Below are 15,927 nucleotides of genomic sequence, written 5' to 3'. Positions count from 1 at the left end.
AAATACAACTAGTATGATATTTTTAAAAAACTGTATATTCTATTTTACACTACGTAACAAAACCATATGAATTGGAAGTCACTTACCTCTAAAAAAAATAAAAAATAAAAACCATGTTTAAGTTAATAATTATCTTGAAATGGACGTCTTGTTCATGGTCAAGCAGGTTCAAGTTCAATCCTAACATTTGACCATGAAAAGGAAAGGGGGGAAATCGATAAAAAGAAGAAGAAAATGTTAAGGTACTTGTTGGGCTCCCCCCAATTAAGGGGGAAAAAATCTTGGCTCACAGGCCTCACACCTTCCCAGAAAAAAAAAAATGGTTCACACTTATTACCCAAAATAAATAAAGGAATTGTGTTTCAACTACTGTAGGTACGTTGTGATTTAATGGTGGTGATTTTGATGACTTCTGATCCCTTCCACACATTGGAATTGTATATATATGCAGATTGCAGAGTCTGAAAGTTGAATTCACAGAGTCTGGATAACTTTCCAATCTTAATGCCCCCTAACAGAGACAAATCCATGCAAAGTCATCAGGTGCTGGTGTTCTTGTTGTATAGTAATAGTGTTGTACTACAAAAGAGAACAGTGTAATCTGTGAATACTGAATAGGGATCAGATTCAGATAGGTCAGTTTCCTTTGCTAAAAACTCCCATCACTGCTCTGCTCATGTGGCTAAACAGTACACAAAAGCTATTTATCCACAACCATATCCATAAACATGCAACTTCCTTTCTTTTATTATTGTCATTCACTTCATTTCTTATAGCCTTTTCTTACACGCCACATCTATTACTTGAGTTGTGTCGCATGTATATCTACACCATCTATAAATGATAAATCCAATAGTAGTTGCATTTAGGGCATTAAATGTGATGGATCCAGAGATTATTGGAGGGGTTGTAATACTTATATAGATGGTTGAGATGAATAGTTAAAAAGAATTATTCTTCGCAACAAAATATCAAATCATATGATTTTCATATCAATAAAGAAGTCCGCCTATTATATCGAGAACTATCATAATTGAAAATAGGAATGTTAAACATTTTGTCTTGTTCATAGATTTTCTCAAACTTAACAAATTTAACTTATTAGAGTTGAATAATTAAACTTTTGTCTTAGTTGTTTGATCAGATAAAAAGAACAACATTTTAACTTTTAACCCTTTCTCATGCACGGGACCTAGATCTAGGCACATAATAATTTTTGCAAATTTTTTCCTTCCACATTTTTGTAATGTCATGTTAAGGTTGGTATTGTTATATTAAAATAATGTTAGAGATGGAATTAAGTAAAAAGAATGTTACCCCAATCATAATTTACCACATTAGTATTTGTGAAAATTTAAAGCCGTTATCCTTGGTATACTGCAAAGGTAAAACCCATAATTTTAATATCGATAAATTTAGGAATATAACATTTTTCACAATATTTTGTTTTAATCTTTTGTGATTATTGCATAATTTTTCACATTTTTCACAATATTTACTATTTAGCTTATTTTTGATACTATTCATGGATCTCACTACACTTTTTGGTACTATTTATGAATTTCATGGTATTATTTTAACTAACTTTTATTTTTATCTATAGTACTTTCAACAAAAAATTTTCAATTTCAATAAAATAAGAGAATTCCAAATAGATCTTTTTTGTCGAGTGGTTGACCGTTAGAACAGTGACATAATTTTTTTTTTTTTTGTTGTATATGAGACATATATAACATATATATGTAACATTAGTTGTTGTCATATTGGGAATTAGACCTAGGCCACAAGGTAGTGCACGCGCTTTATGATTGGCTATATAAACAGCTTTTCTTTCTGGGTCGTCAAATGTACTTTCCCCTTATTGAATTTACAGAGAGAGGGAGAGAGGTCACGCTTCACAATCACATTCACATTCACATTCACATTCACATGCATCTGCTCACCTCTCTCTCTCTCTCTCAGTCGAAGTCGTAGGGAGGAAATAGTAAGTACCCCTCTCCCCTGCAACTGCAATAGATCTCAAATGAAATCCACACACACACACACACATATATATATATATATATATGTGAATAATGCTGATGTCATTCGTCTTATTCAAAATTCAACAGCAGCTTGAAGACAACATATATAATAATAATAATATGCAGGGACCTTCTTCTCTGCCCTTTTGGCCCTACTTAATAATATTTATCATGTAAAAGCTCATGCTTGTTTCTATTTATTGTTTCTTGCTTGCCTTGTGAACACCTATTTTTTTATTTAATTATGTACTATAGGATCACGTGCAATACATACCTGTTGAATTGAATTGAATGAAAATAATTAAATAAAAATGTTACTTGTAAAAATGACCACAACAAAAAGGCTAAATCATATATAGGTTAAACATAATAAATGGTCAGAGTGACGGAAAAAAAAAATATATATATTCCCGATGGAGATTGTAATAATATATATATATTAATTAAATTAAATTAAATAAAAGCCAACATAACAACACACCATTATTAATTGAACGGGGTCACGTGGAAAACTTAACAAAAGTTTTAATTCTTCTTTTAACAATCCTACCTTTGCATGAAATTTCATTGGCCAATCCCACTGCTTTACAAAGTTTCAACAACACTTGCTTGGGTTGCATGCAACACATTCAAACATAATAAGTTTTTGATAATAGTATCGTGTCGGTCTTATATCATATCTATATTGAAGTACTGGATGGAAGTTTTGCCCTGAAAAATATTCCCACCGATCATTTGCATGAACATGGTTCTCCATGAACTTAGTATTGAACTTTTCTAATGACCTCATTGTATATATATTTTTTATTTTAAAAAAAGTATGAAACGATAATAAATGTAAATCATATAGTGCAAGAAATGGAAAAGATTACACAAAAGAAATATATACATGTAATTTGGAACCATGAATTAATTTGAAAACACAAAAAAAGGGGGGGAAATAAGATAGCTAGAAACAAAGAATGGCATTCATTAAATAGCAAGAAATTAATATAGGGTAGTGACTAGTGAGTGAGTGAGTGAGTGATGCGGAGAGCCGTCGAAAGAAAAGAAAGTTTTGGAATGACATTAAACATGGGGGCCCGGACCCACCAAGAAAGAAGCAAAAGATGAGAATGCAAATTGTGAATATATTGCAGAGAGAGAGAGAGAGAGAGAGAGAGAGAGAGGGAGAGGGAGACAAAGCTTTTAGAGAAGTCATGCGGGGCAAGCTTAAGCATGCGGTCTGAGTGGTCTTTATGTAGTACTACACTACTCTTGTCTTGGATCACGCATATTCACTCTCCTCAATTTATACCACTCTTTTTCTCTCTTCTTCTTGCCTCTCTCTATAATCATAATCATGATATCATACTCTCTGCATATATATATTTTCATTGCTAAGTTAGGTAACCACTTACCAGCAAACAAAAACTCATCAATACTACACTCAAAAAACACCATTACATAACGTGCAAGCTTATTCACTCAAAAAAATAATATATATATAAAAATGAAGGTGCAAAATCATATATAGTTGTTTGTCATGTCATATGTATAATTTCTTTAGTCTTGTTAAAGGGTGTACAAAGGGCACATTTTAAGAAATACTAAATACTTGATTATAAGCAATAATATAGATATTTTTTTAAAAGAAAAATACATCTTGTAAATAATTCATTGCTGGTTTGCATTTATAAATTCATTCTTGCATATATAAATACAATTTTATATAAAAAATACATCTTGCAACAAAATTATTTTTCTCTATCTATATGAAGGTGTTATTTGTCACAGACTATGTGCTTGAAGAAGCACACAAGTAATAAACAACAAAGAGAATGTCAATTATGCAGGATTATCTACCAAAAAGAAAAAAAGAAAAAGAAATTGTGATTCCCTTAATAACAATGGACATATGGGAGGGAAGACAGTGATGATAGTTGAGACATTTGAGTCTGATAAAGGAAGTTTTAGAAAAAGAAGAGAAGCAAAGTAATATTCTCTTCTCTACTACAATTCAATCTTTATATATAAATGACCTCATAGATACCATCACAGTTGTCATTTTTTCCCCTTTTATTGGATATACATAGAGAATGAGATCATTCGAGTATTGGGTTGTGAGCTGTATGGTCCCCTATTGTATCAACAAGCTGAATGTCCCAAACACAAACCATTCTGTCTCTCTCTCTCTCTCTCTCTCTCATGCGTGATCTTTGCTTGTCAATTCATATATACACATGATAATGCAATCATCCTTTTATTCTGAATATACAATAAAAATAAAAATCACATTATCGTGTCTTATATATCATATGATATTAGTAGGAAAATTAAGTATGAAAACTCATCAAATGTGACAGATCGATCTCTTATATATAGTGTAACAAACTACCAATAAGTCTAAGGGAAACAGTAATTGTACGAAATTAATGTGAGTGTTACCTAGCAAATGGCATATGGTCATTGACCTATGTTTAGTGTCCCCATACAAAATCTTCGGTATTTATCATCTGCTACTACATATCAACATCACGGAAACTTTTTCCTTCAAAATCTCATAAATATTTATTATGTGCTATCAATATACATGATTTAATCTAGAAGCAATCAAGTCAAGATGAATTTTCATGAAGTGGTCCTGCTAAAATCTAGTGGTTTTATTAACAAGATGCACTTATATACACATCTATTTCACATAGTAAAGCAATTAAAAAAGAAAAGAAAAGAAAAGAAGTTTGTACATAAACTAATTAAACTGAATAAACAGTTTAATTTCACCTCATTGATCCAAAAACTAACATCATGGGAATCTTGTTTCATTTGAATCGAAGAGAGATTTTTTTTTTTTTTTTTTAATTTTTATTTTGATAATTCAATACTTGTGTCACTGCGGAAGAAGATGAAAGATTTAAATTATAAATATTTCAGTTAAAAATACTAGAAAATTGCCAACGTACAAATTGAGAAACGAGGCTTGAATCAAAGAGAGATAGAATTTGAATAAAAATGATTTGATACTAGCTACATAACTTCAAGTAAAGAATATTCATAGATGATGATAAAGTAGGTAGGAGTGATAAATGTCAGGGAATTCAAAGCAAATTGCTTTTTTCTACTTTTTCAAAATGTCTTAAGAAATTCTCAATCGTACATTAGAAGGTGGTGGTGGGGTAGGGAGGGAGGGAGAGGGAGAGGGAAAGGGAAGGAAGGAAGGGGATGGATTGACACTAACGGATTGTGTAAAAGGAAAGGTACTCTCTCTCTCTCTCAGTTTCCTTTGCTTACTACTTTGAATCTTATGCCATGCCCTAGGAGAATGTCGGGTAGGTATAACCTTATGGTCTTTAAGTCCAGACAAAATTTTAAAAGTGGTGGAATGTTCCCAACGGCTACCCATTTGCTTGCTTTGCCTTTGCATTTTTCAAATTTTAAAGGAGATGATGATGAGGGCCCAAACACAGAAAGCATTGCCTCCCTCATTGCTCATGTCCAAATCACCATTCATTATACCCAAGACAGCCATACTGAAACCTTGAAATTCGACTACAAACTTTTAAATCAGAAATAAATTTGAGAATATATTGTGTAACTTAAATTTTTTTATTTATTATTATGTTCTTCTTCTTCTTTTTTTTTTTTTCACTGGCCAAAATGTTAAGGATATATACATGACTACATGCACTTTTAAGCATTTGTTGTAAATTTTGTTTATGTGCATTACATATAATTTGTGGAACAACTAAAAACACACATAGAGATTTAAGTTTATATATAGTATATGGATATATGTTTTTTTTGGAAGTAAGGAAGGAAATAAGTAAATCATCTAAACATGCATGATGAGTGTGAAATGAGCCAACATGATAGTCTGCCAGTTTCAGATCCTAACATTGTAAGAAAAGAAATAGCCATAATGTGAACATTTGAAGCTGAAGGAAGCAAAAACATTGAAGACGTGGTATTCTTTTAGAGGAAATGAAATCATCCTATGCCTTACAAAAAATGAGTGAGAGAGAGAGAAGTAGCAACATGAGTATGAAGTTCGCAAGAATGATACCAATGGTATTTGGTGGTGGTCACCTTTGCTAGTAATTGTTGTTTCATGTGATTTTCTGTGTATAGAGCATATGAAATTGAGTACCTCTCAATCAAAAGCCAAAGCTATTTTTGGAAGAGTAAGTGCTATTATATATATATATATATATATATATAGATATATATAAAAGGGCAGAAAGACAAAGTAATGAAAAAGCTAGAACTCTTATTATAATCTCATGCATATATTTACTCTAAAATCTAAATGGAAAAAATAATAATTATAGTAGTTGTAGTGTTGAGGAGGAGCAAGTGAAGTCTAATGGAAAACCAAAAGGGTGAGCAAAAAGTTTGATTGAACTACGTGATTTAATTTGCAAATAGAAAATGATTGGCATATTAAAGGAAGTTATGGTTTCCTAAGAGAAGGCAACTAAGAAAGAGGTTGGTGATTATTAGAGAAAGTTGGGTATCTTCAAAAGTAAAACGTGTGTGGACAGATTGTTGATTATTTTGAGGATAAAATGTAGTTGACCAAGAATATATATAATTTGCTTTTAGTAGGGCAAAAGGTTTAGTATTGACAAAAATATTAGAATCATGAATATCATCTTTATGATATCTCTTTATCTCTTTGTTTGGTTGCTAAAGAGAGTGAGAGAGAGAGGAAAAGAAACTTAAATCATATGTTCTCCTGTATGTGTTATTCCAATTGCTTTCCAAAAAAGAAAAACTTATGGAGATCGAATAGCCCAATAATGACATATATATAAAATTGCAAATAACTTATGGCGAATAGCCTTTTAGTAATTGTTTCCTCATGATCCACTTTATCAAAATGCTCGTATATATATATTTTTAATAAGTTTAGTAACACAAATTTTTTTACCATTTTTGAAACAGCATATTACGTACAATTGATGTATAATAAAAATAGAGTTAATAATAAATTAATAGGAAAGTTATTGATCAATCACAATTTACCACTCAAATAAATTATGAAAATAAATGTGAAATTATTTATCTCCAATTATTATTATTGTTTTTTTCCTTTCTTTTTGGCCAGACCGTATGCTCTTTTCTTTTCCTTGGGAAGGAGAAACTTTTTGTGAACTCTTCTTTGTTGACACTAAATTTTTTTTTAAAGGTGAGAAGCATGAAATAAAATGTGGTCCTCCCCTGGCAGAGTTTATTTTCAGGGATGGTTTGTATTTTCATTCAATTATATACTTATTGATCCCTTTCCAATAATGAGCTTCAGGCTCAGCCCTTACGGTAAAAACCTGTGTTACCGATCAAAGGGTATGAAAATTTCAGAGAGTGATGTATACTCACTCATATTATTATTAGATCTTTGGATGCAACGTTTAATTGTGGTGGCTGTTGTACGAAAATATGGGCAGAAGGGCAAGGTTTTATAGCCTTAATAAGTTGGGAAGCCAAAATATAAATATATATATTAATAATTAATAAAAAAGTAAGTAAGGACAATGATGAATGAGGTGACTTTTCTGTCTCATATATGTAGTTGGAATTTTTTGTTTCACTTAAATAAGGAATGCACAAACGCCCGTGATTTTTACTTCGAAGAAGTTGAAGTATCTTCTTCCATTTTCTCTTAGATTCACAACACATATTCTTTTCCATATGTTTCGCTGTGCATTTAGTTTGTGCTCCAATGGTGCTTTTTTAATTTTTGTTACACATTGATTTATGACGTGATTAATCGGTTTCAGCCAATCTTTTGTTGTTTGTGTGCGTGTAAGTCACTAGCCACCCCCCCCCCCCCTTTTTCTAATTATAAAAAGAGTACGAAATAAATCCTAAGGAGAAAATTTACTAGTTTGATTAATGTGCGATAACAATTATAGATCCATATAAAATGGTGTTAATGTTATGTCAATCCTCCCTTTTAATTTTTAATAACTCAATACTTGAGAATGTAAGAATTGAATTTTAGATGTTTTTGTTGGAAATACTAAATTCGGTGTCAACCAATTGAGTTCTATTTTTAAGATGGAGAGAGAAATGTTGATTTTTTTTTTTTTTTTTTTCATTTTACCAAGCATAGTGCTAGTAAATTTCGACTATACATTATTGCTTGAAGTTGTTTTTCATAACTTATAACTAGTCTCTTTTTTTTTTTTTTTTTTTTTTTTGGGGGTGGGGGGGAGGCAAAATTTTAGGTAGCTAGTCCATTCCTAATGCTCTTATAAATCCAACTCTAGGTTGGTTCTAGTTTTACTAATGTTTCAATTGTTTTAGAGGAAAACATATGTTTCCCTTATTTTTTGGTATTTTGTGTGACAAAAAATCTTGTTCAATTGGAAAACATTTTTCGAACTCAATGGGAAATTACCTAAAAAAGGTTGAACATGTTTCTCCATTCCCATGTAGTCTCACTCCCTTCATTCCTTTCATCCTTTATGCTACCAGCAACAACACCAACACTACAACCATCACTACCACTACTATCACCATTGCCATCTCCACCATTGTAGCCTTCTTTGTTGCATCGCCATCACCCACCGCCACTATCACACAGTAACAACTCGAGAAAAGTACTAACCATATTTACACTTATATCCCAAAAGGATTAGTCAATAAGTTGCAATTGGAGTTCCTCGTAATAACTTATAAACCCAAAAGCCACATTCATTAGGGCCCATGTTTTGTTGCAATACCTCCAAACCGTGTTGCGTTACCCAGTTTGATTTAAAAGAATTTGTAACGACTTAAGGAAAGCGTTATCCATATCTATGCTTACACTAAAAAAGGATTAGTTAAGTTGCAATTGGAATCTTTAAAATCACTTATAAACTCAAAATCTACCTAGTAAATATCCAATGTGAGGCTTAGGATATGCCTGCACAACACTCGCAGTCAATCTAATTCACAAAATTTGTAAATTCTCATTCTCTCCCAAATCTTATATTATGCCGTTTTAAAATAAGGACAAAGTTTATCTCCAAATTAGTTTGGAGTGCATTCCTTCAAACTTCATTTATATTTTTTTATTGGATACAAATTTTAACAAATTCACTACTAGATTACATTTTCTTATTATATCCTTTATATTTATTAAATCTCGAGAGGATTAAAAATCAATCACCATATCATAAATCAAATATTTAAATTTAATTTTTTTGTAATATTAAATTATGGATAAAAATGTGTCTATAAATCGAAATTTGAATGAAATTTAACATATATGTTAAAAAAATATATATACAATTTAACGATTATATTTTCATAATATACAATCATGTCAATTTTTTAACGGGAGTTTAAAGGTTTTTTTTTTTGGGTCCTTCCGTTTCTGAAGTCTGTTAGGCTTCAAAATTCAAAGCATTAAGGAGAAATTGGTTTGGTAGTGATTGGGATGGATGGATCTGTATGTCTTTTACGTACCCAAAGGAAGAAAAAAATTTCGAGCTTTGAAACATCTTGAAAATTGTGATCAAGGGTGTGTCATGTGTCATCAACACCATTTACTCTTGTGGCCCCTTCATTCACAGTACCATAATTATCTCTCTCTCTCTCTCTCAATTTCAGAGTAAAAAAAGTATATATCATTACCTTCTAAAAGGGTAAATTTTAGTATCCATGAATTTATTATGGGATAATCCATTTGAAAAATTATGGAGAAAAAACAATGCAACTAATTTGTTTGTTTTATGGCACTTAGAATTATCTACCCTATAGAGTACGTAAATGATTAAATTAAAATCTATAAAAAGAGCAAAAATGTTTCTGATTTCAAGCCATAATAATAATAATAATAAAAGAAAACTAAAAAGAAAATAGTTATGTGAAACTCAAAAGGAGAAAGAAAAGCAACAAAGGAAAAGTAGCAGTCCTAGAGAATTACTAGAAGAAGAGACAAAATAGATAAAAACAAAAAAAAAGATGGATAAAGTGTTTAAATGTGGGGATGTGGAATAAAGGCAAAGATAATAAAGAATAAAGTGATTTGGATAATTTAATAAAGGGGACTAATTTTTTCCCCCTCAATGTAGAATGTCAAAAGGGAAATTCAGCAAAACAACCAATTACATGTAAAATTTTAAAACAGCTTCAAAGTTTTTCATGCAGTTGTATTCTCTTCATTTTTGCCGGAAAAAAAAAGTAATCTACTTTTATCTCCTCAATTTGTCCAATAGAAAACAAATAGATAAAATAATTCTATAGTAACCTCAAAAGTTAAATAATCAAGGAGCTTGTTGAAATCTAAATAGGTTTATATGCACTGATTAACACTCAAAATTAATTATGATATAATGATACACGTTTGGTTTCTAAACAAAAAGGGTAAGAATAATGACCATATTTCTAGGCTTTGTGTTGTTTGTCGCATCCTTATAGACCCAAATCATATTACTATATGACTAAATCTATATGCTTGTATATCATAGTTTCAAAGACTTACTGAAAGCCTGAAATTATCTAGGAATTCTGTATCTGGGCTATAAGCTTTAGCTTGAAAAAGAAATCCAAAGATATATAGCAAGTGAAATCATATAGCATATTAGTATACAACACCAATAGCATCATGGATAAGTTGAGTTCTTGGTTTAATTCTAGTTTTAAGCCAATTCATATACAAATGGTAAACCTTTGCTTGATGAAGTAGTTATATTAAATGTCAAACCTATAATAAGTATTTATCTTACTAAATCCTCATTATGTTACACTGTCTCACTTTGGATTAGAAAGTTGAACTATTCTCTGGTCTCAACTATTACTCTCTGTCTCTCTCTCTCTCTTTCCAACCTTTCATGTGATGAGTCTGAATGAATTGGAATAGCATTGTCCTTAGTTATTCCAAGGGGACATCATTGTCACATTGAGTAATCCTTTCTGATGATACAATACAACACCACAAGGAAAGGAAATGTACAAAAGTAAAGGGTATGTTTTTTTATATAAAAAATAATGGAGGGCCTCTTGTTAAAAAACAATTGATTTGTTTTTCCTTCATTAGTATCTCTGTCTCTTGAAGAAAGAATCCACTAATAAAGCTTTCTATTCTCTGCCAAAGACCTAATTATCACTCTTGCCCCTTAAATGTACGTCAAAATTACTTCTGTGTGCTTAAGTTTTCCCTATTTTATTGCAAAATTAATCATTTCACATGAATGGCATGACACCCTTTCAATTCCAACTAAAGGAGACAAAGTGTTTAGCCATATTTTGCATGTAGCTCACCCACTCAACGACGGGAATAAAAACCATCTTCATTTTAAATTATTTTATTTTATAATTCAAAATAAATGTCTATTTTTGGGTCATATTATTTAAAATTTCAATTAATAAAACACATATATACTTCACTTTGTCAAATATAAAACAACAAAGAAGAATAAAGTCTCAATCTTAAATTTGGGATGGCTATAGATCCTCGATGGATTTAACAAGATTGGCTACATGAATTATTTTTGTCCCGTCTATTCTATCTAAGTCATGCATGTTCTTTGTTACCTCTCTAATTGTCATGTCTTTTTTTTTTCTAAATATTATTTTTACTATTATTATTTTTGATCTTCTTTTACATTTTTCTCTATATTAAATAGAATTTTAACTGTGAAATAGATTTCCCTACTTGAGTGGTATAGTTGTTTTTACTATTCAATATTTTTAAAGTAGCCACTTTTACAATGAAAGATACCATTTAAAAAAATGAATAATGCTAAAGACATAAACTTTTTTTAAAACATTTTTATTAACTATTGATATGATAAATTCTTACAGGTTTTCATCTAAACTTATTACTAATATCATTTTTTTTTACTTTCCAATAACAATTTTCCTCATCAGCAATTTGTCAAAAAAAAAAAAAAATTAAAGAAATTTGTGACTTTTAGCATTTTCCTTAAAAAAAGAAAGAAATCTTAATATGTAGCATATTGTCTCAAGCAACATAACAAATTATTAGCCTCTTCCATGCGCTTCCAAAGATATAAGGGTATGAGAGTCATCTAATTATGGGCAAATATGTCCACCCAAGTTTTTGGTAATATTATTTATTTAAGGCTTCAAGTCCAACTTATATATAGAAAGGAGATTTTACTAAATTTCTTTTGAAGAACATTTCTTTTCCATAATTCTTTTAAGAGTCTGTCTGTCTTTCTCTCTCTTTTTCTTCCTTTCCTTTGTCCTCTGCACTCTCTCTGACACACTGCTCTCCATATGGCGTAAACTTGATGCCTGATAGTGCAAGCAAAGCAAGCACCCCACCTTTTATTTTATCTTCCTCTCTAAACTCACTGTGTTTTCCTCTTTGTCTGTAAAAAAATCTGCTTTTCTTTTCTCTCTCTCCCCTTTTGCCTCCTCATTCACTACCTCTATAAGCCTTTGTTTAGTGCTTCACTAGCAAAACCCACCTCCAAAAAACCTCAAACCCTTCTCTCTCATCTCTTTTCCAAATCCTCCTCATCTTTTAAGTTCACCTTCTAAGCCAAAAACGTCTCTTCTCTCTTGGAAAACCTTGACTTTCACTATGGAAGGTGCTTAAACTTCAAGATTTGGATCAAAGAGAGATATTGATATAGGTATGCCATTTTCTTCTTCCTTCCTTTCTTTCCATTTTAATTACTAGTGGAAAGAAAGAACAAAGCTTAATACAGTCATCTCCTCTCATCTATCATTTTCTTTCTCAAAGAATGTTTTAAGTGTTTAGAGTTTGGCCCTCTTTCCTTCTCTCACTTCCGAGTAATATAGATAGGAATGTGCAAGGTAACAAAGTGATTCATTTGCTTAAATTGGTCTCTTCTTATGGCCAGCTCTGGGCTACAGTGTTACTGAATTTGTTTGTTTTTTTCTTTTCTTTTTTCACTTCTAAGTTGACCTCTTCAGAGAAAAATACTCAAAGTCTAGGTAGTTGAAGACCCTTTTGTTGCTTTGTTCTTTTGATCAAAAGTATTGTCCTTGTGATATCTAACTAGCTCTCGTTATAGCAAGCAAACCCCATAAAAACACCCTCTTTCTTTCTCCCTCTCTTTCAAAGCAACTGAAATTAAATTACCTGGGACAACAAATCCTTTGTTTTTATTTTTTTATTTCTTTGGTTAGGATAGAGGGTTTCTAAGATACACACACAGGTTCTAGTTTCTGTTTGCTTGTAATTTAAAAGAGTGGACGTTGTGAAGAAAGAAAACTCCTAATAGCCTAGGAGGTTAAGAAAGCAAAGAAACCACTTTTTGTATTATTATTAATTATTTATAGACCTTCTAATCATATATCTTGTCTTGTTCATTCTCTTGTGGTCACCACAAAATAAACAAAACAAGGAATGGATCTTTCAAGTCAAGAGGGAGAGATCCCAATCCCAATAAACAGCACATATGCTGGACATGGTCATCATGGTCATGGGCATGGGCATGGGCATATGATCCATCATGACCCGGTACCGCACAACCACATCATTCCATCTTCAACTCCCCAAATCCCCTCCAATGGCCCCCCATTACCCACAAGCCTAGAGGACCATGTACCCTACAACAAGAAAGTGGTTAGGTACAAAGAATGCCTCAAGAACCATGCAGCTTCCATGGGAGGAAATGCCACTGATGGGTGTGGTGAATTCATGCCCAGTGGTGAAGAGGGTACTATAGAAGCACTCACCTGCTCAGCTTGCAATTGTCACAGAAACTTTCACAGAAAAGAAGTTGAAGGTGAGCCCTCTTCATGTGATTGTCACCATAGCCCACATCTCAACAGAAGGAAGTTCATCTTTGGTCATCACAAGAATTTATTGGCACCTGAGGCCTTAGGCTACCCTACAGCTACAGGTACTTTTATATCTTCAAGAGCACCCCCACCACACCAAATGATAATGTCTTACAACATGGGGTCTCTTCCTTCTGAGTCTGATGAGCAAGAAGATGGTGGTGCTAATGGTGGAGTTGTAGTGGCTAGGCCTCCACAGCTTGTGAAGAAAAGGTTTAGGACAAAATTCACTCAGGAACAGAAGGAGAAAATGCTAAACTTTGCTGAGAAAGTTGGGTGGAAGATTCAGAAGCAAGAAGAAGCTGTGGTGCAACAGTTCTGTCAAGAGATTGGAGTCAAGAGAAGAGTACTCAAGGTTTGGATGCACAACAACAAGCTCAATCTAGCGAAGAAGAATCCCTCCACTGCTTAAACATAATTAACGATATCCTCATGACCATCACTCTCTCTTATTAGTTTGTGCTTTAACTCCACTTGTCAGCTTAATGTGTTTTGTTAGTTTTCTCTACTCTACTACATATCTCTTTTTAACATTTTATTCTCTTTGGTTATGTTTACTTTGGGGTCTCTTACTTACTATCTGTAATAATAGTGGTTATGTAATGTAGTTTAGGTGCATTGGGTTTGGTAGTTTGAGTTGTGGGTGATCTTGTTTAATCCATTCCATGTTGGATTGGATTGAGATATTCTGTCTGAGATACTCCGATGTATCAATATTTAATTTGAGGAAAAGCTTCTTATTAATTAACTAATATTCTTTCTCTTTTCTTGTAAGTTTTATATTAGCTTTTGTATTAAATATCATATTGTGTGCGAAATTGAAAAGGCTTGAAAGTTGTGATGCTATTGTTAAGCAATTTGTAATTCTCCTTCTTGCCTTTAAAATTTCTTCAAAAGAAAAAAGTTCAAGAGCAAATCATGTAGCCAATGTTTGCATTCTGAAGTTTTGAAAGGAAAAAAAAAAAAAGTTTAAGTACTAGATAATCTTAAAGTTTTATCATTCAATAATCAACATAAAACTTAGTTGTTATTAGGAAAAAAAAATATAAAACTTAGTTTGTTAAAGTCACATGAATCATTTTTGTGTTTTGATATGAAGAGAGAATTAAATCGTGTTAAATCGATCAATATGATTAGTTTTGGGAGAGGGAATTTTTTAATAAAAGAAATACTAATTTTGCTGCCAATGTAGACAATTTCTTATATATCAAATTGTTGTGGCATTGTAGGGGTCGAAAAGCGAGTGTAAAGAGTCGGTTATTCGAATTTTGTATTAGAGTAATAGATCTGGTTTTTGGGTGAAAAGAGAAAATTGATTTGAAAAACATGAAATAATCAATTTTTTGTTAACGGTTTTCAAAATCTATTGATCACCACCTCAACATTGGTTTTGTTATATTTGTTATTGACTACCTATATTGGAAACTGTTGTTACTAAATCGGATTTGATCATCAGTAGTGGTGGTGGTGGTGGTGGTTGTTATTGGTGGGTGAACAACCCTAATCGCACCACAAATCATAACTTATTTGCCAAAAAAATAATAAGTTACCATAAATTAAAAAATTAAAAGTAAATTTGAGATAAGAGTGTGTCAGATAAATTTCAATGGTACATATAGATATAGTAAAACCCCTTTCTATCTTTAGCTTCCTGCTTCCCCCAACCAAACCATGCCTTGGATTTCGTCCTCTCCTAGAACTTTGGATTCTATTCGTAGGTTGTGTACTTGTCTTGTGGGAGGATGGTCATATATGATGTGTCTACTGCAATGAGGAAGTCACTTTTTTGTTTTTGTTTTTTGTTTTTTTGTTTTTTGTTTTTTTATATATTTATTTTGGTGAAAGAGAGGAAACTCATCATTTATTACATTTTTGCGTAAATTAGCATCAGTTTGATACGTGTCATTGTGTATGTATTCCACGCTCCTCGCTCCTCGCTCCCAAACTCCCTATCATTCTCCCAAATTATCAAGAAGAGACTAGCAAACTTTTTGTTACTGTTTTAACCCCAAAAAAAAACTAATTTTTATTTTAAGGACAAAGTTTAGCTACAAAATTGGTTGTAGCTTAAGACTACAAATTCGCTCAATAAAATAAATACTACAACATATTTTGAAAATCTAATCGTTGAATTGCATGTTCTTTACGCCCTTAA

At 31.8% G+C, this 15,927-nt stretch overlaps 1 protein-coding gene across 1 annotated transcript; it reads left to right on the top strand.

Moving 5' to 3' along the window:
- Positions 1-12,143: 12,143 nt before the first annotated feature.
- Positions 12,144-14,539, top strand: LOC115977657 (zinc-finger homeodomain protein 4-like). Its single transcript, XM_031099668.1, has 2 exons — positions 12,144-12,595; positions 13,334-14,539. The coding sequence occupies exon 2, from the start codon at positions 13,336-13,338 to the stop codon at positions 14,182-14,184; it is 849 nt and encodes a 282-aa protein (XP_030955528.1). The 5' UTR covers positions 12,144-12,595; positions 13,334-13,335; the 3' UTR covers positions 14,185-14,539.
- Positions 14,540-15,927: the final 1,388 nt, after the last annotated feature.

Source organism: Quercus lobata, chromosome 2 (assembly GCF_001633185.2).
Source record: "Quercus lobata isolate SW786 chromosome 2, ValleyOak3.0 Primary Assembly, whole genome shotgun sequence".
In the NCBI taxonomy this organism is placed as follows: domain Eukaryota; kingdom Viridiplantae; phylum Streptophyta; class Magnoliopsida; order Fagales; family Fagaceae; genus Quercus; species Quercus lobata.
Note: the sequence above shows the minus strand (reverse complement) of the source record. Positions and strands in the feature narration are given on the sequence as shown.

Bases quoted from the DNA above. Each gene is read 5' to 3' on its own strand.
- LOC115977657 (XM_031099668.1), top strand. From the start codon at position 13,336: ATGGATCTTTCAAGTCAAGAGGGAGAGATCCCAATCCCAATAAACAGC.